Source organism: Phoenix dactylifera, chromosome 1 (assembly GCF_051530095.1).
Source record: "Phoenix dactylifera cultivar Ajwa chromosome 1, Ajwa_hap1_PhDact_Kaust_v1.1, whole genome shotgun sequence".
Lineage (NCBI taxonomy): Eukaryota > Viridiplantae > Streptophyta > Magnoliopsida > Arecales > Arecaceae > Phoenix > Phoenix dactylifera.
In genome coordinates, this window is record NC_143190.1 from 60,588,367 (window position 1) to 60,615,119 (window position 26,753).

The 26,753-nt window shown below is 38.2% G+C and overlaps 1 protein-coding gene across 3 annotated transcripts; it reads right to left on the bottom strand.

Annotated features, from left to right (window-relative positions):
* Positions 1-5,026: 5,026 nt before the first annotated feature.
* Positions 5,027-14,886, bottom strand: LOC103716002 (calcium-dependent protein kinase 1-like). 3 transcript variants are annotated; one of them, XR_015971897.1, is made up of 8 exons: positions 14,089-14,886; positions 8,467-8,610; positions 8,225-8,377; positions 7,415-7,530; positions 6,782-7,325; positions 6,392-6,519; positions 6,204-6,303; positions 5,027-5,455 (listed from the first exon to the last, which is right to left on the bottom strand). XR_015971897.1 is itself a non-coding variant. In XM_008803828.5 (8 exons), exons 1-8 carry the CDS (start codon positions 14,765-14,767, stop codon positions 5,360-5,362), a joined length of 1,584 nt encoding a protein of 527 aa, XP_008802050.2. In that variant the 5' UTR covers positions 14,768-14,886; the 3' UTR covers positions 5,027-5,359. The 3 variants fall into 3 exon arrangements, 2 of the variants coding, with proteins under 2 accessions (XP_008802050.2, XP_088564534.1); XM_008803828.5 differs by having other exon boundaries at positions 7,158-7,325; XM_088708408.1 differs by lacking the exons at positions 5,027-5,455; positions 6,204-6,303 and having other exon boundaries at positions 6,388-6,519; positions 7,158-7,325.
* Positions 14,887-26,753: the final 11,867 nt, after the last annotated feature.

The following is a 26,753-nucleotide window of genomic DNA, read 5'->3' on the forward strand; positions in this document are numbered from 1 at the left end:
TTTGAAGCCTATATTCATTTGGGGTGTTGGGATGCTGCATTAAAGGCCTTTTGGCACGTTTATGCTTTTAAAATTGATTTAGAAGCTGCAGTTCAGATACCAATTCCGCAAGAAGAGTAAAAAACCTTCTAGATGATTTAATTAACAGAATCAAAGGATCTGGATACAGGGCAGCTGCACAGATTAATTTAGTTTCTTTTTTAGGTATGCTTTTCAAGAGTTTCTAACTTTATTGTGTTCAGATGTTTCCCATTTGGCAAGAAGACAGTATTTTCATTGTAGTTATTGTTTAGTTTAATTGACAGAGAGTTATTGTCTAGCTACATTCCCTTCAACTAATGTACCTTTTAGCCTTGAAGGGGACTCCTTTGTCCTAACAGGCTTATACTGTGTCTCCATTTTTTTGAGCAGTCTTCAGCCCACTCTGTCTACCGATCTGTCCTAGCAGTGACGGATGTTTCTGAGTTGGTCGGTTCTGAAAGCATGGATACGTTAGTGTACTGGAAGACCTGTTGACCTCTTTTTTGAAGCCATTAAAACCAAAATCCATTTGTGTCATTTGTCCTCGGTAAGTGTTATAACTTATTTCTCCAGCATATTAAGCTACCTGAGCTTCACCTGTAGCCTATGAAGGTCATCATGAGATGCCCCCCGATGGAAGGTTGAGGAAGAAAACCTAGCCACGCGATGTCTCCTTAGGAGTGGAAAGCGTACGAGGAAAAGAGGTCGGAGTAGAGATTCAGATATCGGATACACATTGGATTCCGATAAAAATTTTGGTGTCCGATCGGATCCACATATAGATTACGGTATCTACTTATAAATCTTGCTGGATTTGGATATGGTTAGGTTTTAAGGATTTTTAAGTTCCAAATCTGGATATCCAGTTCAAAAAAAAAATGTCTAAGACAATGCTAGTTAGAGGATGGGTAATATAAGATTGTCCATTTAACCAGTCAATCACCATGCAAAAAGTGTGAATATCCTTTCTCGATAAACAACCCAAAGGGTTGGATCACCGTTTGATACATTTTCACCTTTTGCTTTATTACTATCCCAGCGCTTTTCCAAGAACCAGGGACGAATGACTGACTAGTGTTCATCCGTCAAGCTACAACAATCGGTTTTGTTTGTTTTATATAGCCAGTTTATTCTACTTATTTAAAATATATCCACATCATTAAATAGTCATTTAATGTGCATTTTGATATCCATATTTAATCACTATTTTTTATACAAGTATATTTTTTTTCTTTTTTAATAAAAATGAAAATTGAATATATTTTATTTTATTTTTATGATATTCTATTCAAAAATTATTAATAATATATTTACATTTATATTTAATTTTTCTTACAAGCTCTTTAAAATAGATAATTTATAATTATTTTTATTTATACAGTGGTTAAAGAATATCGGTGGCATTTGATAAAAAATTATTTATATTATATATCTGACGGGGGGCAAAATGGATCGTCTTATTTTTCGGCATAAGTCATCTAATTTTGGCCAAGCTGAGCTCAGAAGGCCGAGCTCAGAGGGCCGAGCTCAGAAGGCCGACCTGAAAAAGCTAACCCGAAAGGCCGAGCTCAGAAGGCCGACCTTCAGAAAGCTGAGCTCAGAAGGCCGAGCTCAGCAGGCCAACCCGAAAGGCCGAGCTCAGCAGGCCAACCCGGAAGGCCGAGCTTAGCAGGCCAAACTTAGAAGACCAACCTCAAAAGGCCGAGCTCAAGAGGCCGACGCCAGAGGGCCGAGCTCAGAAGGCCAACCCAGAGGGCCGAGCCTAGAAGGCCAATCCCAGAGGGCCGAGCTCAGAAGGCCAACCTCAGAAGGCCGAACTCAGAAGGCCAACCTCAAAAGGCCGAACTCAGAAGGCCGAACTCAGAAGGCCAATCCCAGAAAACCGAGCCCAGAAGGCCAACCTCAGAAGGCCGACCTCGTCGTCCACATGCTGCGGCTATGCCCTGCAGTAGCCTCACCACACCATGCTTTGCTTGCCAGCTATGCTACGACATATCAACCAGGGACCATACCCTGTTACGACTGTCAACGCCTCACCATTTCCAAGAACGGACTGCACCGTGCGCCACAAGCAAGCTCTGATTGCGCGCCATCCCCACTCATGATGGAAACGAGCCATACCTCTGCTACCTGGACGCCCCTACCAGGACTATAAATAGCTCCGTCATGTAACACCTAAGGGACTTTTGGCTGGGCCTACTAAACTTCACTCTAACTTGGGCGTTGGAGGGCCCTCACCGGAACCCCATCGGTGAGGCTTTGTGCAGGTCCGCCGCCGCGCGGGAGGTGGCGCTCGTCCTCTTCTTCCACTCACCGGCAGCTCCCTCGACTCCTCCGGCGTGGTTACCCTCGGGCCAGATTTGATCCACAACATTTTTGGTGCTAGAGGAAGGGCCTGAGTCGTGATCATGAAGTTGAGGGGTTAAGGAGCTTCAAATGCATCGAGGAGCCAGGCACCACCTCTCAGCAACTCGCTCCAAAGTCCATCCCTTGCAGAACCGACGGACCAAATTTTTCAAGTCCAACTAGAGCAGTTCAACCTGCTTGTCCAACAAGTCCAAGCACTCACTGCGGCCGTTCAAGGCCTACAGCAAGTAGAAGATCAGCCTCTACTCCCTCCTCACGAGCATGAGTCCTCAGGACGTCGCTCGCAACATCATTTTTCTGTAGAACGTCGCCACCACAGAAGCTCCCACCGAGCTCGGGAGGGCTTGTCGCGCATCCATTATCCTAAGAGCTCGCGTCGAAGCCTGATGCCTCGAGCACGGGAGCACCCATCCGAGGCGGGGTCTGCCCCATGCCGAGCTGCAACAGGAACCCCACCCGAGCTCGGCAGAAAAGTCGAGGACTTGGAGCGGCAGATACAGACGCTTCAAGACCAAGGCCCGAAGCAAGACGCCGACCTTGACTTTACAATAGAGTCTCCATTCCCTCAATGGATCATGGATGAGTCAATCCCTCGAGGGGCAGCGGCGCGGCCCAGAGCTCAACACGTGCTGCCTAACAGCCTCCAACGACTCTCAGCCGGTGCTGAGCCAAGTCCTGAGGGATCTCGAAGCTCGGGAGCTATCAATATGTCTCCAAAAGGTACCTCCATCTCCAACATCGCCCCCCCTCGTCTATGTTCTTGGGGTGATGCTTACCCTCGAGCTGCATTCTTCCGTTCTCGAGCTCGTCTAAGTGCTCGAGCTCTTCCATACTAGAGCTCATCTAAGTGCTCGAGCTCTTCCGTTCTCGAGCTCCTCTAAGTGATCGAGCTCTTCCGTTCTCAAGCTCGTCTAAGTGAACGACGCCATATTCGACGCCATTCGACGCCATTTCAACGCCAATTCGACGCTATTTCAACGCCAATTCGAGGACATTCAACACCAATTCAACGCCATTTCGATGACATCCAGCGCCAATTCAACGCCACTTCAACACCATTTTGATGCCACTTCGACGCCATTTCGACGACATACAACGCCATTCGACGCCTTCTACGATGACGCGCCCTGATCTAAGTGGGGGCACCCTGCTGAGTCGGCCACAAGCCAAAGAAGGCCGCTGAAGTCGACCTCAGAGCAGAGTCGCTTAGCTTGGCTTGGACAGCTCGGCCTAAAGCCCTTAACTCCAACTGCACGAGAGATACACCTTATTCAGCACATATATCTCCATAGACATTTGGTTATATTACAGGATGATCAACGACTGGACTACTTCCTTTGCCCGAGCCAAAAGACAACTTGGACTCGGAAGTCGGGGGGCAAATGATGGGGGGAAAAATGGATCGTCCTATTTTTCGGCATAAGTTACTTAATTTTAGCCAAGCCGAGCTCAGAAGGCCGACCTCAGCAGGCCGAGCCCAGAAGGCCGAGCTCAGAAGGCCAACGCCAGAAGGTCGAGCTCAGAAGGCCGAGCCCAGGAGACCGACCCCAGAAGGCCGACCTCGTCGTCCACATGCTGCAGCCATGCCCTGCAGTAGCCTCACCACACCATGCTTTGCTTGTCGGCCACGCCACGACATATCAATCAGGGACCATATCCTGCTACGACTGTTAACGCCTCACTTCACTGTTCCCAAGAACGGACTGCACCGTGCGCCACAAGCAAGCTCTGGTTGCGCGCCATCCCCACTCATGATGGAAACGGGCCATACTTCCGCCACCTGGACGCCCATACAAGGATTATAAATAGCCCCGTCAGGTAACACCTAAGGAACTTTTGGTTGGGCCTACTAAACTCCACTCTAACTTGAGCGTCGGAGGGCCCTCACCGAAACCCCACCGGTGAGGCATTGTGCAGATCCGCCGCCGCACGGGAGGTGGCGCTCGTCCTCTTCTTCCACTCACCAGCAGCTTCCTCGACTCCTCGGGCGTGATCACCCTCGGGCCAGATTTGAACCACAACAATATCTTTTTTATTTTAAATAGTTTTAATTTTTAATATTTCTAATATAAATCTAGTTAGATCAGTGATCGGGATACCTATTTATCTTACAAATTTAATAACCATGCCTTACACTTTTCGTTATATGTGCCACACATGCGATCTGAATAGTAAATTTTACTCCCATTCTTCAAACAATGCAATTAGTATTTATTTTTATTATTAAATTTAACTAAAAATTTAATTTACATCCAAATAACAATCGACTTATATGTATGTTTGGATTAAAAAAATAAGTATAATCAACGTCTATCTTATTAATCTACACGGACCGAGTGGTCAAAACTGCAGACTCGCTCCTTGACCAGCCTGACGTGTCATCAGGACTCCATACGGACCAAGTACAGAAGCGGTCATAAACTTAGACTGGAAATTAATCACAAATCCGTTGTAACGTAAAACTAAAAAATTAGCTAGCGATGTTAAAGTGCAGGTTCTTTCATAAAAAAAATGTTAAAGGTGCATGCAGTGTCCAAAAAAAAAAAAAAAAAAAAACCTATAAGACCACCACCATAAGGAGTGCCAACCATATTGGAACTGGGTGAAACGGTCCTGAGACCTGAACAAAGGCCAAACGAAGAACCAATTTTCTTTTTTTATAAAACTACAAGTAGAACCAGTCTGTTCAAATTAGTTAGGGAAGAAAACTGGGTGATGACCAATCACAGTTATAGGGGAAAGTTTTACTTAAAGACCAAAATCAACAAGGCATCAGTACTAATCACACAAAATGCTGGAACAGCCTCATGTTCGGACCGCTTTATTTGCAGCAGGCTAAATGCTCAGAAATTGCAAGCATTACTGAATCTATCCCTGCCAGACAACTACTCCAGGAAATGAATCATGAGCTTTGGTTGCTTTTCCTCCTCCAGGAATGAGACAACTAAACATCAGAATTGCCTAATCGGCGTCATGAACAACATGACTCTCGTTTGCTGTTTGCAATGATCTCTGAGTTGTCTTGCCTCATCATGACCACAAACTCCTCATAGTTAATTCTTCCATCCTGCAACATGAGTTGAAAATGATTAGAGCTGCTGCACATAACATCATCGAGCATTGCCGTGTACTTTAATGGTACAACTGATCCTTTACAGAAGCGGTAACATGGAAATCCCCAGTTCTTAGAGAAAGAGAGAGTGGAGGCGTCATTAATTTGACCCCCGTAGAAACCATCTTTTAAAACAGAAATTCTTCGGGCAATTGAATGTATAAGGGTTGTCCCGATTTAAATGCTGTCTACATTCATAGATTTTAGTACAGCCTTTTTTATTAAAATACGGGACGAGTTTCCCAATTAAACCAGTCCAATGAGTTTCATGAACAAAACTAGCACGGATTAGGGCTCGTTTAGAGTTCAGCATCTCATAGCAAAATATGTTAAAATTAATTGACATCACAAATTAACTTACGAAGCTCATATATAAGCATTTGGTCAGTCACTCTCGTTCAACGAGCCACCTAGGATTGGTGGATCCTAGGTGGATAATTTCCTTGAACTATGAAGTTTTCCCCCTTTATTATATATAATTCTAGCATAATAAATTGCTGTAACTGCTGATTATGCATTGTAGTTTTTATTGTTAGTTAATAGGAATCACTATTTCTCAACTGTTTTCATCAAAACTCTACAATAATAAACGGCAACACCTTCAAGCAAATTGGAACAACTCAGAATATTTGAGGAATTTTCGCAGAATATAAATCTTTATTGTAGATATGGAAGAAGAAAAATTAAGTGACAGAAAGTTTACATGATCTGTATCTACTTCTGTAATGATCTCTTTTATTGCTTTCTTATCGACCACATTGTACTTCTCAAGAGCTTGCTCAAGTTCCTTCAACGTGATGTACCTATGCAAAAAGGAGTCGACAAACATTTAGCAAATTAATTTAATATTTAATATTAAAAAGCATTCAACACTTGCAAAAGAGAGGTTACCCGCTCTTGTCTTGATCAAAATACTCAAACGCTTTAAACAAACGATCTTCCTTTTCCATTCTATTCATGTGCATTGTGGCTGTTATAAATTCAATATAATCAATGGTCCCGTTTCCATCGACATCAGCCTGTTTAGAAAATCAAGAAACTACATTGATTACAGCCGCACCAGTATCCAACAATAAGTTGAGATATCACTGAAACCAATAAGCATGTCCTGATATAAATAGGAGTTCGTAGGCAATGGGATGGAAATCCAAGTTTTTCATGAAAATCATTTCATGCAACTAAAATATGCATGCGTGTTTCAAAAATATATGTTTAGAGAGCCATTCAAGGCTCAATACAAACACAAGTTTTTATGTTGAAAAGTTATGTAGAAAACCAAACCTTTTCTTGCCCTGAATGTAAACGTCAGAGTGGCACTTTCTTTTTCAACAGATGGCAAAGAATCTAACTACACATAATGAGCTACAGCATTAGAACATCATATTTCAACCCATTATAGTTAATAATGCTGCTGGAGAACAGACATAAATATGCCTGATATGATATGATGTACTAGATAGAATGTCTATAGTCTCTCTATAGGCTTCATAAGGTTCTGGCCAAGTAAATTCTCTTGGAATTGATTTCACCTTGATGTGTTGCCAATAGTATCTGTCCGAACGTACAGCTTCTATATCAAAGAAAGAGGTGGGAAAAAATATACAGAAAGCATAAGAAGATTCAAATGTGTCTGAAGGAGAAAGACTAGAAACCATACTGCTTCCATCAGCTGCCTAACTTCAGATTCAGAAATCTTGGTACCAAGTTTGGGTATACCAGCATTTAGTTCTTCAAAAGTAACTGTCCCACTGTTGTCGGTGTCCATAGATTTAAACATTTCTTTTAAACCCATGATTTCTTCCTCCGACAGGTTTTCTGCTATTACCTAAGCAAGAATGCAGTACAACTCTACTAATTATATTGGAATAAATGAATCCAAATAGACAATGTAGAAAGTTAGATGCAATCAATCACCTTCAAGGCTACTTTCTTAAGCTTGTTCGTGGCCATGAACTGTTTCATTCTAGTTAGAACTGTAACATCAAGTGGTTTATCAGAAGCTTCCCCATCTTCTCTGATCCATGGATGATCTGCAGTTATTTTTTAATTGTCAAACTGAGTTAACTGAAATATCATAGCATGGGGGGGGGGGGAACAAATCCCAGGAAATTTCCTAGCAGGAATTCATTTTCCGTCAGCAAAGTTTGATAATTCAGTGCTTAGTTTTTGCTTTGGAATTAAGAAACACGACTCTAGAGCATTTGTCTATTAGACATGGGAGATCTTATATGAGAGTAACACCAATAATGCTCGTGTGACAGCATGCTGCACACAGAATGGAGAAACTTTAGAATTTAAAGCTGCGAGCTCCTCTAAAGAGATATGGAAACGACATTAGTTATGATAAAATATTGAAGCTATGAATTCAAACAGACATAAATTTGTCAGTAACCATAATCAGTGCTGAGAAAACCAACACATAAATGTTACTCGGCATCTTAACTCTAAATAATTTTTGGAAGTATAGTTGACGTCATACTACTATCATAATTAATGCTCATAAAACAATATTTCATTAAAATAAAAAACAGAAACAAATCCAAAAAAAATCAGGAAAATGCAGTACCAGTCAAACTCAAAAAAAGTAATTCTCAAAATTACATAAACAGAAAAGCTGTATTCAGCCAGTTTTGATAAGTAAAACATATACATGCACTTGGAAAAATAGAAGCTTTTATGCCTTGAAGTTGAACTTGTGAATGTGTTTACAATTTTAAGACTTACTCAGAATTTGAGCTGCAGTTAGCCGCTCTTTTGGATCTTGCCTTAGCATATTCTTGACTAGTTCCTTTGCACCACTAGATATAGAAGGCCAAGGATCAGATTCAAAATCAACATGCCCATGTAAAACAGCATCAAATATGCCCTTTTCATCCTCTGTGCAGATAAAAAAAAAAGTACCTTGGTGATCTTACTAAAGTTACAATAGATACATTTGAAACAGTTTATAAATACAATGTGCAAACCTGCCCAAAAAGGAGGAACACCAGACAGGAGAATGTAGAGTATCACTCCTGCACTCCAAATATCAGCCTCTGGTCCATAATTCCTCCGCAATACTTCAGGAGCTATATAATATGCACTCCCAACAATATCCTTGAATACTTCTCCTGCAGCAGAGAGTTTGCTATTAGAATAATCAGAACCCTCAAAAGCTCATAAGTTCAATTAAGCTAAGTCAAAAATAGTTGAAATATACGACAATGTTAGATATGCTGTCACAAGCATTTGCATCAATGACTCGTAATTAAAAGTTTAATGGCAAAAACAAAAATTTACGAGCATAAGAAATACTGAAAAGAAGATAATACCTCGCTCTGGAAAATTTAAGGGTTTTGACCATATTAGTTATTAAAGACATCATCTACAGTAAGTTGGTTCCTTCCCCTCAAACGAATTTGATAGTAGCGTTTATAAAATACCAAGGTCTCCAGATGCATCATATAGTGAAGTGAAACTTCAGATCCCTTTTCACCATTCCCACTAACAGAAGTTATTTAACAGAAAAAAAGTTGAAAAGCAAGCTATAGATAGCATATTGTACATCATTGTGCTAAGATTTGCAAGTGTGAAAACCAACATTAACCACAACAATGTCTGATGTAGAGTTACCTAGACACATGGCAGGGGTGCCAAGCCTCTAAGTGTCCTCAATGTTGAGAGTCATCATATGTCCTAGTTCTACTAGGATCTTTTATTTTAGTTCAGCAGATTATCATGTCCATAATAAGTCCTATTTTTATTAGAATTGTTTACTTTAAGTAAGCAACTACTAGTGTCCTTTATTGAATCTGAGGATGAGTAGTCTTTAGATTTTATATAGAGGGTCCCCATGACTTGTTAGAGGTAGAGTTATCTGGTTCTTGGTGTGTGCATTATTGGAGAGAGAACTTGTGAGGCATTCTTGGAGTAGGCCAAGAACTTTGACCCAGTTTTTGTAAGTTTTATTTTTTTTTCTTTTTTAATCCACTTCTATATTATCATTGGTGCTTATTCTTGGTGATCGTGGGCCGACCGATCTAATTCTGCAAATAATCGTGTCGTTCTACATGATATCAGTCAATGTGTAGATTTTCTATATGGTATTGAAGCTATAGGCTTTGAGATTGGTAGCTTGTATATTTGTGGCTCAGCATGGTTGAAGAGCTTCTAATAATTCTTTGTGCATCAATGTAAACATGTGGACTCTTGTTTGTATGATTCAATTGGTGACTCATTATGGCTAATGTTACTACCATCTCTCTCAATAAATCAAAAAATTGAATAGCACCAATTGTGCTTATTGGAGTTCTTGTAGGAAGCCATGTTTGATTGAGCAAGATTTGTGGCAGATTGTTAATGGGGCGAAGATGATGATGCTGCCTGACCAATAATAAAAAAGCGAGAAGAAAGTGGAAAATCAAATCTGTTAGAGCAATGTTTTATCTTCTAGTTACAGTAGACAAGAAGAATTTGGTGTATATTCAAGAAATAGAAGAGCCAAAGAATGCAAGAGGATTTGATTTCATGTTTAGAATTAGTCAATTATGTGCAAGTGAATGGGCTAAGCCATGTGGGTGAAAGTATGCTAAATGTGCATAGCTATGCAAGTGAAGATGCATGTATGTCAAAGCAAAGGTGCTATCAATTGAGGCGTGCAGCACATGAATATGAAACCATGCATGTGAGCATGGATCATATTGGTTCAAGACCAAGGGTGTGCATGGGATATGATCAGACATGGGTTTGTGGTTGCAAGCAAGTGCAGGAGTGGTTGTTGAAGCTCACCACTACAAATACAATAGCAAATATTGATTGGAAAATATGGCTGTTATATATTCGTTGAAAATAGTCAACTGGATGTTCGATGAAATCTTGGCATGAAGACGATGGAGTCAATGCTGAGAAGGAGTGTTGAAGTTATCCTCGACTTCGACACCAACACCCAAGGAGACGAGCTGGTAAGAAGTGGTGTGTTGTCCATGTAAAAAGTTGTCAAAATGCTCCATGTAAAAAGTTGTCTACATGGACTACGCAATGAGAGGAGTGTTGAGAGTCATCGCATGTCCTAGTTCTACTAGGAATTTATATTTTATTTCAGTTGGTTATCATATCAATGATAAGTCCTAATTTTATTAGAATTTTTATTTTAAATAAGCGAGCAGTAGTGTCCTTGTTTGAGTTTGAAGAGGAATAGTCTTTAGCTTTTATATAAAAGGTCCATGTGACTTGTTAAAGGTGAGGTATTCTGGTTCTTGGTGTATGCACTACTGGAGATAGATTGTTGTGAGGCATTCTTGGAGTAGAATCTCAGAACTTTGATCCAGTTTTTGTAAGTTTTATTTTATTAATAAATTTATATATTTCTCTCCAAATTATTCTCCTCAATTTTATTCTTCTTGCAATCCCCTTTTGCATTATAATTGTTGCTTGCTCTTGTTGATGCTGGGCCAACCAATCATATTCTATAAGCGGTCATGTTGTTCTATATATTATTAGACTATATAGATTTTCTACACTCAAGTAATGAACACAGTAACCTGCAAAAGCTTTGATATGGAGACATGATGATCTGATCGGAGAGAAAAAAAGATTTTCTTCAACCCACTCAACTCAAATCTCTCAAAAGATAACTAGATGAAGATAGAAGAATTTCAAAAGTAGGGCTTAAGCCCTCTTTTCTTTTATTGATGATTAAAAAAAATGAGGTACATAGCCTCTATTTATAATATGAGGTCCGCCCTTACACAATTTGGGTCGGATTTTTCTTTTCAATCCTAGTAGGACTCTCTTTCCTAAAATAGACATCACTAATAAAAATCTTCTAGAAAAAATTGAAAAGCTAAAAATCTTGAGGAGATAGATTTTGACTTCTATATCAACTATGCCTTCTGTCGCTCTACATGATTCTTCTCGGATAGAGAGCTACGCCCAATCAAAGTCTTATCCGAGAAAAAAATTTCGGTTTGATCGCCTGTTTCAAGCCCTAAATGATGGAATCTGAGCTCAATCGTTAGGGACGCCCCCCCAACTGGTGGTGCATCACGTCATACATCTTGAAAAACTGTTCGATTTAAAAAAAGAAAAGATCATCTCAATCAAACGTCGTATGACCAAGTTATAATCTCCGAAAGTTTGGCCTACAACTCAACTTTCCAATGTGACGGATCTTGCTCTTAGACCATATCCAGCTCTGCTCGTAGTAGCCAAAGTGATGCACATCGATCTGGGGATCCTTCTAGATCGCATGGCATATAGAGACATGTATACACATATATATATTACATACATTTGTGCATGCAAATACGTGTTTATACATTTTGATGCTTATTCGAAAAAAGAGAAGCTTGATATTAGAGAAACTAACTAACAAATAAATTCGATGAAATATCCATGAGTTTCCAAGTTATTTTAAGTTATTCAATTGATTTATTTAAGTTAATTAAGATGTGTTAAGATACTTAAATTGACAATTATGATTCATCTATATTTTAACATAATGATATTTTGCTCAAAATGTCTAGATAACGGTAACAATTTTATATTAAACATATATTGATTTGCTTAAATTGTCTATATACTTGATAACTTGGATTTAGAAGGTGTATGTTAAGCTGAGAATTGGCAATAAAAAGTTCTCGAATTTCGATGATAAAGCTTTCACTCGAAGGTTTAAGGTCACTATATCATTTTTTGTGAAATGCCATACTAGGAACTCTTAGTTTTAAGTGTTGGGCACTTCAGTTGGAGTATCCTGAAAGTTTTTTGGACACTTCAAGGAAGTGTCTTTGTACTCTTTGAATAAAACCTTCAAGATAGCATGACACTTCTTAAAAAAAAAAGTGTCAAGTGATGGACCTTTTCCTAATGTCAGCAAGACAATTCAAAGTGGAGAGTCTGGCTATATTGTATCATATCGTGTCCAAGTGTCCAAAAGTGACAACACTTCCAAACATCTTAAAAATGAAGTGACCAGGTAACATAGCTAATGGTTAGCACAGTTTTCCAACAAAACTTATTTTTCTTAGGATAACTATAAACTAGCCTTGAAACTTCAAGTGAAAGCTTTATCATCAAAATTCGAGAACTTTATATAGCCAATTCTCAACTCAATGTCAACCTTCTAAATCTTTTTTTCTCTCTTTGGATAGTGATAAAGTAACCTTAAACTTTCAAGTGAAAGCTTTATCATCAAAATTCGAGAAGTTTTTATAGCTAATTCTCAACTTAACATCAGCCTTCTAAAAACTAGTGCGGCATTCTTAGCTGATACAACATTACCTTGGATGAGAAAGAAGCCTGTCAAGAAATAGATAGTAGAAAAGAATACTAACTTTATTGACTACAAGACTTAAGCTCATACAACACAAAATAATGCCTGAAGATTCCAATAGGCTTGGAAAGAATTCTATGGAAATAGGGAAAAGTGCATATACTTATGAGGCACAAACTACATTGCTGGACAGCAAATTTGAAATATAATCCCTGGATGATTAAATATTTTATTCAGCTCCCTCCTTGACTAACAAGAATTCTGGGACAAGACCCTGACACAAAAATGGAGGGCTAGAACACTAGAACACAATTAGAGCTCAGCATCAGATGTCCGATCAGATAAATCATAAGCTTTGCTATCTTCAAAGTAATTGAGATTAGTCTTAAATTAGCAAAAAATAAAGATATGTATTTCAGGTTCTGTTTGATTTTTAGACATATGGCTGCTTGACATTTTTGACCCATGACTCTAATGCGGTTCAAGAGTTAATCTCATGCTCTTTCTAATGGATAGGCCTCAATTGCAATTATCTAATAAATGGTACCCTGATTTTTCTTCTTTTCTCTATGGTTGTAAGGACTCAATAAGTGGCTCCTACCATGCTCCTATGGCTGCTCCTCCACCAAGTACCTCTGCTGCATGCTGGCTTCTCCTCAAGCTCAAAAACAGAACCCTAAAGACTTTATATTAAACTATAGGCTTATGAACAAGAAAATAGTAACTCACTGGTAACTATTTATCTCAATCTACTAATTAAAAAGGGTTCTCCATTCCACAACTGAAACCAATAATAAGCAAGTTGCCCCATTCAGGTACTTTGGGTTCAATGCGGCACATCCTGCAATGATACACCACGAATATCCTAAAGTAAAATACCTCCATTCATGGAATTTGGTCTTCAAGTTATAGGTGCTCTATGCTGTATCCTATTTAGTGAAGGAAAAGAATTACTGCCTTGAACATGTCATCCATTATTCCAAAAGGACTACATTTTTGTTAACTAGTGGTTAACCCAATGTGTAATTTATCCTGCATCAATCAATCTATTTAGTATCCACCTGCTCTTTTTTTCAAAAAAAAAAAAGTACCAAAACAAGAAGTAAATTGAAAGGGGTAAATATCCAATTTGTGAAAAATAAACTTCAAGAGAAGGTGAAGGAAATCTTACTTAAGCATTGTATCAATCATGTCCAAAAAGTCAAAAGACTACATTTTTTATCACACTAGAATTTAATCTAAGCATCAAATTTTATGTTCTTCAAATTTATACAATAGAATCCGTGTACTCTCATACTTTTCCAACTCATAAACAGATTCAGAAAAGGATCTTTACCGGGCTTAAAGAAGATGGAGAGCCCGAAATCGGTGGCCTTGAGTGGCGAATCCTCCCTCGTGTTCAAGAACAAGAAATTCTCCGGCTTGAGGTCCCGATGCATCACCCCCATGGAGTGGCAGACATGGACGACCGTCACGATCTCGCGGCAGAGCGCGGCGGCAGCCCGCTCCGAGTAGTGGCCCTTGGCGATGATCCGATCGAAGAGCTCCCCGCCCTCGCAGAGCTCCATCACCAAATTCACCGAGTTCCTGTCCTCGTACGCCTCCTCGAGCTCGACGATGTTCCGGTGGCCGGTGAGGTGGTGCATAATCTGGACCTCCCGCCGGACGTCCTCGATGTCATCGCGGTGAAGCAACCTCCACGTGGCGATCGACTTGCAGGCGAAGAGCTTGCCCGTCTCCTTGTGGGTCACGAGGTAGGTGACGCCGAACTGGCCGCGGCCGATCTCGCTGCCGAAGGTGTAGAAAGCGCGGACGTCGTCCATGGGGCGCTTGAAGACGCGGCCAACGTTGGGAATGATAGGGCGGGGGACGGCCAACGCCGCCGGCCGGTGGCGGACGGGCTTAGGCCCGTAGCCGTAGCCGTCGCCGGGTTGGGGAGAGGGAGGGCGGTCCGAACCGCCGCGGCCGTAGTCGGCAGCGCGGTCAGTCCCGATGCGGGAGCCGTGGTTTCCCATCTGGTCGTCTTTTGGGGTCGGTTTCCGGGGACTGCGGGGTTTGTAGATTTTCGAGGGGTTCTAGGACACGAAAACCAGCGGTCGCAGCTCTTTGCGGTACGACGATTCTTTGTTACATTACGGTTCGCACATGCGGGTCCGGGTCTATTATTAATTCAGACAGCCGTCCGATATCCATGTGCCCTGTAGATGGAGTGCCTGCGACAAGAGGGAAACTTCGTGACCGCAAACGAGACTACGGTCGTTTGGTTGGGCGTGGAGAGCCGCTGTGTGCGTATAAATCGGCAGACACGATTCCTGGCGTAACGCTGCCGCCGCGGAGCCGACTCCGAGATCCATGGACGATGCTACGACGGCATACGGATTGAATTGAGGAACGCCCGGTCGCTGGACTGTTTGTTCCCTTTTTCTTTTTTTTTACTCTTTTTGGCTCCCAAGCATGGTACCTAGGTGACTTTGAAAATGACGGTGTCTCAGGGGATCACTCTGGTTCGCTCAGTTCTTACCTCGATCCCTATCTATCTACTTTCCAATACTCTCATTCCAGTTACAGTCCTGAGGTCTCTTGAGCAGCTGTTCAGGAACTTTATTTGGGGGAGGTGCAGTGGCAGGAGGGAGTCCATTTATTGGCTTGGGATGTTGTGTGCCAGCCGGCTAGCTATGGAGGTTTGGGGTGCAGTCCCTGGTGGCGACACGGGAGGCACTGGTTGCTAGACATGCAGTTAGATTTGTGCTTGAGCCAGAGGGTATGTGGTCCTCATTGATGAGGGCCAAATATGGTGCCTTGGTTCCTGGGGTGCGAGCTGGTCGTCACCATTCTCCGATTTGGAGGGAGATTTGCACTCGAGCAGGGGTGGTACTTCCAGAGATTAGATGGATCATAGGCGATGGTCGGTCTATTGATGTGCTGGAGGATAGCTGGGTGACCGAGATACCGATCTGTCGTATGCCGACCATGGTTGATGCGACGAGATTAGCTGGTTGCAAGGTTAGCGAGCTGTTGACATCAGAGGGGGCTCGATGGAGGGAGGAGATGATCCGGGAGGTCTTCGGGGAGCAGTTGGCGGAGTCGGTTCTGTCTCTTCCGATTCCCATCGGTGGGGGGGGGGGGGCGACAGGCTAGTATGGGTTCCGACGGGACGGACGCGAGTGCGTGTCAGAGACCTCCGTGCATTGATCGGTAGGGAGCCAGCTCGTCACATTGAGGAGGGCTGGATATGGAGATTGCGGATTCACCCGCGAGTGGCTTTATTCATCTGGAAGGTGGCCTGGGGCTGCCTTCCTACGAGGAGTTTGTTAGCCTCGCGTGGCATGGCGGTCTCTCAGTGCTGTGAGGAGTGTGCAGATAGTGAGGAGACGATCGAGCATGTCCTTCTGCAGTGTCCCAGAGCCAGAGAGATATGGAGGAGATCACCGGTCCTACTACCCGACTCGATAGTCTCTGCGCAGGATATGATACAGATGTTGAGATCCTCAACGTCGAGCCCCCGATCTGTGGAGGTAGGGATTTTGGTGGCATACCTGTCCTATCACATTTGGTTGGATAGGAATGCCGGCCTATTTGAGGGGAGAAGGTCGTCCCCGAGGAGGGTGGTAGATAGAGCGACGCTATCTGCGAAGGAGGTTCTTGCGGCTACCATGCGTTTTTCTTCTGGGATAGTCAGGAACATCTGGGGTACTCTCCACGCTGCTTCAGCGCCCCGTTTTGCCCTTGTTTCTTGGGTACCCCCACCCCTTGGCTATCTCAAAGTAAATTTCGACGGCAGTCGGTCAGTGGATGGTGTGGCTGGAGGGGTTGGTTTTGTGGTTAGGGACCACCTTGGTAGGATGATAGCAGTAGGAGGGCGGCGCACGCCTGGACTCACAGTGGTTGGAGCAGAGTTGCGGGCGGCTTGGGAGGGTATATCCTATGTGTGGCAAGTACTTGGTGTGGAGCGGGTCTGCCTTGAGGGAGATTCATCTGTGGTTGTCGACTGGCTTCGAGGGGCGGATCGGTTTGGGGATGGTCATCCCCTTATTCGGGAGGCCCGGAGGATGGTGCGGTTGATGCGCGATGTTCAGATAGGACATGTGTTCAGGGAAGCGAACAGGGCTGCAGACTGGGTCGCCTCTTATGTTGCCCGGCACTCCGGAGATTTTACTTGGACGTCTGACTATGACGTTCATCCTTATTTGCATCTTTTACTTTTTCGCGATTTAGCAGGTTGTACTCACGTTAGAGTTATATGAAATGAGTAGCCGCTTTTACCAAAAAAAAAAAAATGACGGTGTCTCCAGCCGGAACTTCCCAACTGCGGGAAGGCCCAATATATATATATATATATATATGGGCAGCCTTTTTATTTTATAGTATTTTTTTAGTGTGACATTGTAGAACTTATTTGATCTGCATAAAAAAATTAAAATATTTTTTTGAAAAGCTAATGTTTGAATATATAATATCTAAAATAGTAATTTTTGTATATTTAGTTAAACATAAAAAAGTGACACATTTTAGCTTATATTTAGTTGAACATATACTTTTCTAATAAGGTTATGTAAAATATTTGTTATATTTTTAATAAAGAGAAAGACCTTGCCCCATTATATTAAAGACATTTTTGAAAAAAAAAATCTTAATTTTCAACCGATGAGAATTGGACTTTTTTCATATCCTATATGGATTTTTCTTTTCTATGAAATATGGAAATCCCATATAGAATATAGAAAGAGTCCATATTCCTAATTATTTGAAAATAAGTTACTTTTTCATCTCTCTTTTGAAAATTTCAACCAAACATAAGGTATTCTTCCATTTTTTCGTTGACCTTACTTTTTCTTCTCCTCTTTTGGCAAACCAAACAAGTCCTTAAAAAAGAAATCTACAAGTCAAAGACTCCTCTACCGGTGGAGTCGTTGGTCTCATGATTACGAAAAAAGCTCGACATCCTCTTTCTTTCTTGTTTTCAGAACGTATTTTTTATTAGTACATACTACATAACTAGGTAATATACATCAAGTAAATTAATTATTTACTAAGTTATTACACACCTCTAAAAAAATCAATAAATTTTTTTAAAACATGGTGTCACCAGTATATAGTACACGATTAGGTGATACATACTTAGCAAATTAGTCATCTAGTAATCCAACACATATCTCCAAACAAATAGATATATAGTTTTTGGAATATTATATTCACCAATACATACTACAAGGTCAGGTAATATATACTATGTACTTTTTGGTATATACTACAAAAATCTTTAATACACACCCAACAGTGATCCAATATGCACCTTTAGGTGAATCAATGCATAGTTTCTAGAACATGTTTTTTTTTTATACACACTACGTAGCTAGGTAATATATATCAAGCAAATTAGCCATCTAGCAAACCAATATACAACTCTAGATAAATTGATGCATAGTTTTCATCAGTACCAGTACACAATACAGAGTTTTTTAGCTTTATCTAGTTTGTTAAATATGCATCACTTGGCTGTGAATTATGTACTGTTAGTACAATTTTTAGAAACTGTGCATCGATTTACCTAGATGTGCGTATTGACTTACTACATCATTAATTTGCTTGCTGTACATCTGATTTTGTGGTGTGCATTAATAAAAATACGTTCTCAAAAAGAGGAAGAAAAAGAATGTCACATTTTTTTTTAAATCACGGGATTGACCACTATATTAGTAAGAGGAGTCTTTGACTTTTAGAATTTTATTTTTTAAGATAGGTACTAGAGGAAATATGGTAAAATAAGAAGCTTGCCCCATATTTTTTTCTAGCTTCGTATATTATAGTCATCTTATAGAAAAAAATTGATGCCTTTAACTTGGAATTTTTTTATCACCGAACTTGGTATTGCACGTGCAAAAGCATGACAGATAATGTTAAAATGATAGTAGCCAACATCTAATTTAAGATCTGGCGGTTTCTTTTTTAATTATAGAACTAGGGCTTATGTTGACAGTAGAACAATAGCTCGTATTAACTATTGAGCTATGAACTATAAAAATATACGTCAACGTATCTCATCCAAACCTATGTTATTTAGGCCCTGTTTGGGGGAGCTTTTGGAGGGCCAGAAAGCACTTTCTGGCCCTCCAAAAGTACTTTTAGATCAAAAATTATGTTTGGTAAATTTTTCAAAAAGCTGTTTCAACTTTTGCGGGAAGCTGAAAACAGCTTTTGAGAGAAAGCTCCAATTTGGAGCTTTTGGGAGGAAGCTGTTTCAGCTTTTTCGGAAAGCTGTATTTTTGACAAAAATGCCCATATTAAAATAACATAATTATATAGTTTGTCCCTTTATAAACCTAAAAATCTGCTTGAGCCAAGAACCCTAGCCGTCAGACTCCCTTCCGTAAGAAAATGTATTTTTCTTTTCAATTTTTGTATGCATCTCTTGAACCACATTTTAGAAGAAAAATTTTTTAATCCTTCTCCATACCTTCCAAAATCAATCTATTGTTTTTTTTTTTTATCATCAACCTCGCGGCCCACGCTGAGGTCCTTCTCGAGCGTGGACCACGAAGAAGAGCCCCTGGACCGCGAAAAATTATTTTATGGGTAATTATGAGAAATTATTTTATACTAATAATTATAATATTTTATACCTTTATTTTTGTATTATACTATAAATATAATATCATATTATATTATATCATAATACATTAATATGTTATGTTAAATAATTTAATATTATGTTATATTATGGAAAAATTAATTTATACTAATAATTATAATATTTTATACCTTTATTTTTGTATTATACTATAAATATAATATCATATTATATTATATCATAATATATTAATATGTTATGTTAAATAATTTAATATTATGTTATATTATGAAAAATTAATTTACACTAATAATTATAATATTTTATACCTTTATTATTGTATTATACTATAAATATTATATTATATTACATTACATTATAATATATTAATATGTTATTTTAAATAATTTAATACTATGTTATATTATGGAAAATTAATTTATAATAATAATTATAATATTTTATACCTTTATTATTGTATTATACTATAAATATTATATTATATTACATTACATTATAATACATTAATATGTTATTTTAAATAATTTAATATTATGTTATATTATGTGAAATTAATTTATACTAATAATTATAATATTTTATACTTTTATTATTGTATTATACTATAAATATAATATATATTACATTATATCATAATACATTAATATGTTATGTTAAATAATTTAATATTATGTTATATTACCAAATATTAATTTACTCTAATAATTATATTACTATTATGCTATATTAACATAATATTATTTTATATTACAATAATATTATACTATATCGTATATTTATGTATTAATTTATATTATGTTTTATTATGTTCTGTTGTATAATACTATGCAATGTCCTTTATGGTAATTTTGTCATACAAAAGTACTTTCTCGGTTTGTTTACCAAACACAAAACAAAATACCACAGCACTTTACGAATGTAGTTACCAAACAGCAAACAGCTTTTTATAACAGCTCTACTTCAGACAGCTCTACTTCCAACAGCTCTACTTCCAACAGCTCTACTGCCAACAGCTCCCCCAAACAGGGCCTTAAATGGGTTGGTCAGGGTGAACTTGATGTTGTTCGGCTCGGGCCGTTGGGCTTGTGAAAATTTTGCATGCATTTACCCAAGCTCAGCCCATTAGCATCCACGGTTCGAGGGCCACATGTTGCAATGTTCGTTAGAACTGCCAGGGATCACAAGTTCATTGAGCTAGATAGTTGTCATCGAAGATAACTATTGTGTGTCTGGAATCTCACTCTCCAAGTTATCTGGTCAAAATCTATGGGACAAGATGGCTATTAGCCTATTCTCTTAATACTACCACACCTATTCCCTCTTTTATGTTTTTTTTTTCCTGAGAATTTTCACTTCTTTTTGGATAAAAAGGACAAATACTTGATGATTCATGACATGATAAAAAATCGCTATACTTCTATCTACTGAGTTTATCTTTGCAACTTCGTTGGAAATTAAGTTCAGATATCCCTAAATTTGGTTCCAAATTTCTTCCTATTCTACATGTTTGCATGTTTGATAAGTTGAGGTGATATGAATTATTTTCTTTTTCCTTATATCTCTATTATTATAATGTAAGATGATCTGCAATCAGGCTCTCCTTTGATGCCTGGACTCTTTATGTAGTTGGAAATTTTCCACTTACTAGCGTTGCTGGTGCGGTGCTGGGGTGAAAGTTTTGTATAAAAGTATTTTTATATGATTTTAAATAAAATTATATAAAATATGCATGAAGAAATATTATGTATGTTATGTAACGTGAAGAAGGGCACATTACCGGCCCCATTAGGAGAAGGAGAGGCCCTTTATAATTTTGTGCTACTTGGGAAGGGCGTATTAAAGTCTTGTTAGGAGAAGGGAACTTTCTACCCATTACCTAGGGAAGAGGGAGAGCGGTGGAACGTAGTCTCCACTTCTCTTGTTGTTTCTTTTTTCTTTTTCATTTCTTCTGATAAATCTAAATTATTTTTCCTAGAAGGAAGAGTCTCATTATAAAAATAAATTAACATATAACTCATGTGATGTGACATGTATGATCCTTTCGATTTTTTTTGGTAGTTTTTGGTGCATGATATAACAATATAATAAATTATAATAAATATAAGACTTCAATAATTAAATTTTTGTTGCATATAATTAATAAATTTTAATGATGATCGAGCACATTAGAATCAATGTTATTAGTATTTATTATATTTTAAGTAATAAACTTTAATGATCACCAAATATATTAATATCAATGTCATTAATACCGGCTCCTTATTAATATTCATTATATTTTAAGTAATCAACTTTAATGATAACTAAGTATATTAATATCTGCATCATTAATACTAGCTCCAAATCGTTATTAATATTTATTATATTTTAAGTAATAAACTTTAGTGATAACCAAGTGTATTAATATCTATGTCATTAATATTGGCTCTGAATAAAGAACTTCGCGCAAACCGATCCTCCATTACTATATATATATATATATATATATATATATAGAGAGAGAGAGAGAGAGAGAGAGAGCTAGATTTGGTTATATTCAAGTAAATCTTTATTCAGATCTAATCAGGTCTAGATTGTATATTGAGGGTTTTATATCATAAGATGAACTGTTGAATTTGATCCAGTATATCTAAATTATTTACATGCTAAAAATAATATGATTTGGAGACTTCTAGCATATGAGGAAGTAATAAAAAAATTTGATAGTCTAAATAATGTTAAATTATATATATATATATATTATCACTCGATATATAAGCTAGGGATCGCCAAAACACTGATGTGTAAGTAGTTTAGAGGTAGTAAATTATATCTAAGGGATAGCAATTATGAAGGGCTAGATTGTATATGAGTCGAGTCAGATGCAGGTCGGATAAGAAAATTTGAAACTTAAGCTCGACCTATTTATGAAAGAAGTCAAGATTTGAAACCTAAATGCATGCATTTAGTAAGTAGGTAGCTTGACCCAATCTACTCAACCTGTTTAATAAGTATGTCAGATCGAGTTAGGTCAATAGTAGACCTTTTTGGTCCACTGCATCTAATATACCTCCTAATATATTGGATCAAGCTCCTAATATAGGACCAATAAAATACGATTTAGAGGAATAAAAATGAAGAATAAAAACCTTCAGTTACCTAGTTCTAAAACTGGTTAGATCGGAGCCAATCCGAATTCTTCTCTATTCTCCCTTGTTTGATCTCAATGGAATTCATCGACTTTTGTCGAAAAGGAAGTTAGCTTCAAAGGGATGAACTCCACCGCCCATCCATCACCGCCTCCTTGCTACTCCTGAACCACATACTAATGCTCTCCATCACGACAATTAAAACCACTACTACAACCAAAAATCACCACCTAATACCAAAAATAAAACAAAAAACCGAGGAATAAAAGAGGAGAAAAGTCGGTTGAGATGTGACTCCAAGTCAATGCCTCAAAGGTAGAGGTAGGTCGAATCGAGTATAGCATATGATGGATGATAAGATGTAGATGCAATTTAAATTCTAGAACTTTCTAAATCACAGTTATCTCAGCATGAAATCCTTCCTTATTTTTTTAATATAAAATTTCTTTCTAGAATTGGATATTATGGAGGAGATTGTGGTTGCAATCAAAGCCATAATGCTTTCAAGAAAATTGGCCTCTTGATCGTGCTCCACGTTTCCCCGTCGAGATAGACAGAGGATTCAACTGATATCGGTAAGTGATATGCTGACTTTTTTGTATATTAACCTTAGTACCATTGGCGGCACACAAAGATCCTATTTGGCAGAGTTTTTGAAGGGTTAAAAAGCACTTTCTCGCCCTCCAAAAGTAATTTTAGATAAAATAGGGTGTTTGGTACAAAATATAATATTATCTTATACTATAAATATTGTATAATCATAAAAATATTATATTATACTATAAATAATATATTATACTATAATCATGAAAATATTTTATACATTTATTATTGTATTATACTATAAATATAATATTATATTATATTATATCATAATACATTAATACGTTATGTTAAATAATTGAATATTATATTATATTATCAGAAATTAATTTATGCTAATAATTATATTATTTTATATCTTTATTATTGTATTATACTATAAGTATAATAATATATTACACTATATTATAATTCATTGATATGTCATGTTAAATAATTTAATATTATATTAAATTATTATATTATAGTATACAATATTATATTACTATATTATAATAATATTATTATATTATATTTTAGTAATATTTTACTATATCATATATTTATGTATTAATATATATATTATATTTTAGGATTTTTTGTGTAGATATCCTCTTAAATATTGAAATTTGCATGAATACCCTCCTAAAATTGATATTTGCACGTATACCCTTATAAAATACTTGTTTTGCGTACATACTCTTTATTTTTTTTCTTGCATATGTGCCCACTGAAAGTAACCCTTGCGGGCTGCATGCATTTATTTTCAAAAAAATTACAGCGAAAGCATTTAAAAATTAAACTATTTAATTTTCATGCATGCTAGAGATCAAATCTCTACAACAAAATTAAGAACCATGATTTAAATGTTTATGTAAAACATAAAACAATGAATGTATGTCTAGCATACAATTCTGAAATTTCAGCAACCATGTTTAAGATCTAATCTTAACTTTAATAAGATCAAATCTCATACCTGATTCCTTAGAGATCTTGGATGACTCCTTGATCACGCTTTGCAGCCGCACACGTGTTCGGCTTCTATAGATTGTCCACGCGAAGCCCTAGGTAGATTGTTTTCTGCGGGAGTGCTAGCTCGCGCAGGAACGCTGCAATGGCTGAAGCTTTCTCCTTCCAAACACTCAACCTTTGATTGTTCTTCAAGAAGATGGAGGATGGACATGAGGAAGAAGGAGAAGAAGGGATGGAGGCCCTCAGAGAATTTTTTCAAAATTTTTTGAAACCTCTAAATATTGTATATCTTGAACCCTAGGCGTGGGGGTCTTTTATAGCCAAAAGACCCCCCCACGCCTCACACCTAATTTAGCCAATTAATTTGGCTGATAAAATCCCGAAAAATTATGATGATTTGACAGCTAATAGGAGATAAACATATCCAAATTTTGTACATTTTGGATCCCTAAAAGATAGGAATTCATGCATTGAAAGTTCAGCCGCAGACCACCCTATTTCATGTGCCATGCAGTCCCTACAAATTAGGAAATTCATATAAATATTTTTAGGAAGATTTGAGGCACCATTTTTATAGAAAATATAGCCCCACGCCTCCTCTCTTGTCATGCCAATTTTTGGCTAAAAATAAATAGGATAGGCAAGGAAAATCTTGGGGATAAGTCAAGGTGTTATTCTTCTCCAAGAAGATAAGGATGGGTTCCTAAAATTTAGGGATTCTTTTTCTTATTCAATTCTGATTATTTGGACTCAAAATTCTCATCAAATAAGGTATTCTAATTGATTTGGATCAAGCCCAATCCAATTGGGTCAAATCCCATCAATTGGGTCAAGCTCAATCTACTTAGGTTGAACCCAATCCAATTAGGTCAAACCATGATGCAGCCCAAATTGAATCCTATTCAATTTGGCTCAACTTAAGCCCAATTACTCAATCAAATTGAGTTCATTAGCAATCTAATTGTTAATTAATCCTCCAATAATTCAATAATTATTTTAATGCAACTTTTGCTTAGGATAATTTGTCAATCGAACTGACCAAATTATCCCTGAATGATTCTTAATCATCAATCAGCCATTCGATCAACCTAGAAACTTTTATGCGTGTGACCCCATAGGTTCGAACCCAAACCGGTAGCATAAGAACAACTTCTTGTACTAATCGAAATGACCATCTAGCAATGGTATCCGACGTCCGGATAGGCCGAATGATTGCAAAGCAACATTCAAGAACCCTGGGACTATGGTTATCGTATAATTCATCCCTTGACTTCTAAATGCCAGGATGACTTCAGAGTTCTGTCAACTCTGTAATAAGTGCATCCATGATGTGATTTAACTTTAGAAATTCTGTGACTCCTCACAAAGATTACCCTGGCCAAGGTTTTGCTAAATTGAACATAAGGTATTATCTCCTGTTTACAGGAGGGGTCAATTCCATCTTGACTCACAACTGACTACGTAAGTATTTGACTGTACCCAGTGACCTTCCGTCATTGAATTAGAAATTCTGGTACTCCGGTACCAGAGTACAGTGAGTTGCTTGCTAGTCACAGGTTGCGGTCTCAGGTCAGAGGGGCAAACTTATATCCATATCCACTCGGAACATCTTTTGACAGTAGAGCGTTCCGGAATTGGTCACGTTCAATGAAATGTACTTCTACACTTTACCTGTGTGATATATCAGTATCTCCATACTCCTTGGTTAAGAGGACAACCAACGTATATGTCATACAACGACCTAATCTCGATAATGCTGTCGTCCTAGTAACAGCATATCATTTGATCGCGAACAGTTTTAAAAATTTGAAGATAAATCCTTCTTTATCATAAAATAAGTCCTAAGGACTTCATCATATAAGAGTTCATTTGAAGATGTACAATGAAATGATGAATAATGCCAAATAACACTTTATTAATTTGTCAATTTATTTACAAAATTCAATCATCAACATACTGACGATTGATATTTAGGATACAATTCCCAACAACTCCCACTTAACCTAAAGCCAATCGGCATAGTATCTAATACCCATCTTCGACTTGTGTTCGTTGAATTCTTTGATGCCGAGGACTTTGGTAAATGGGTCAGCTAGATTTTCTTTTGTATCAATCTTCTGGAGATCAATATCACCTCATTCGACGATCTCTCGAACCAGGTGGTAGCGACATAGAATATGCTTGGTCCGCTGATGTGCTTTGGGTTCTCTTGCTTGAGCTATGGCTCACAGGCACTGAACCATCAATGGAGGGTGTCACTCCAAGCTCAGTGATGAACTTTCACAACCATACAGCTTCCTTGGCGGCATCAGATGCTGCAATGTATTCTGCTTTACATATAGAATCTGCCACTGTATGCTGCTTGGAACTCTTCCAGCAGATGGCCCCATCCTTAAGAGTAAAGATATATCCCGATACGCTCTTGCTATCATCTTGATCTGACTGAAAACTTGAATCGGTATATCCCTTAAGTTTTAAGTCAGAATCATCGTAGGTAAACTACTGATTTTTAGTATTTCTCAAATACTTAAGGATGGTTTTTACAACCTTCCAGTGGTTGCTACCTGGATCAGACTAGTATCTGCTCACTACTCCTAGTGAGTATGCCACGTCTGGTCTAGTACATGTCATGGCATACATTATCAATCCCACTGCCGAAGCATATGGAATTCTATCCATACTCTCTCTTTCTTAAGGGGTTGTCGGACAATCCCTCTTAGAGAGGTTAAT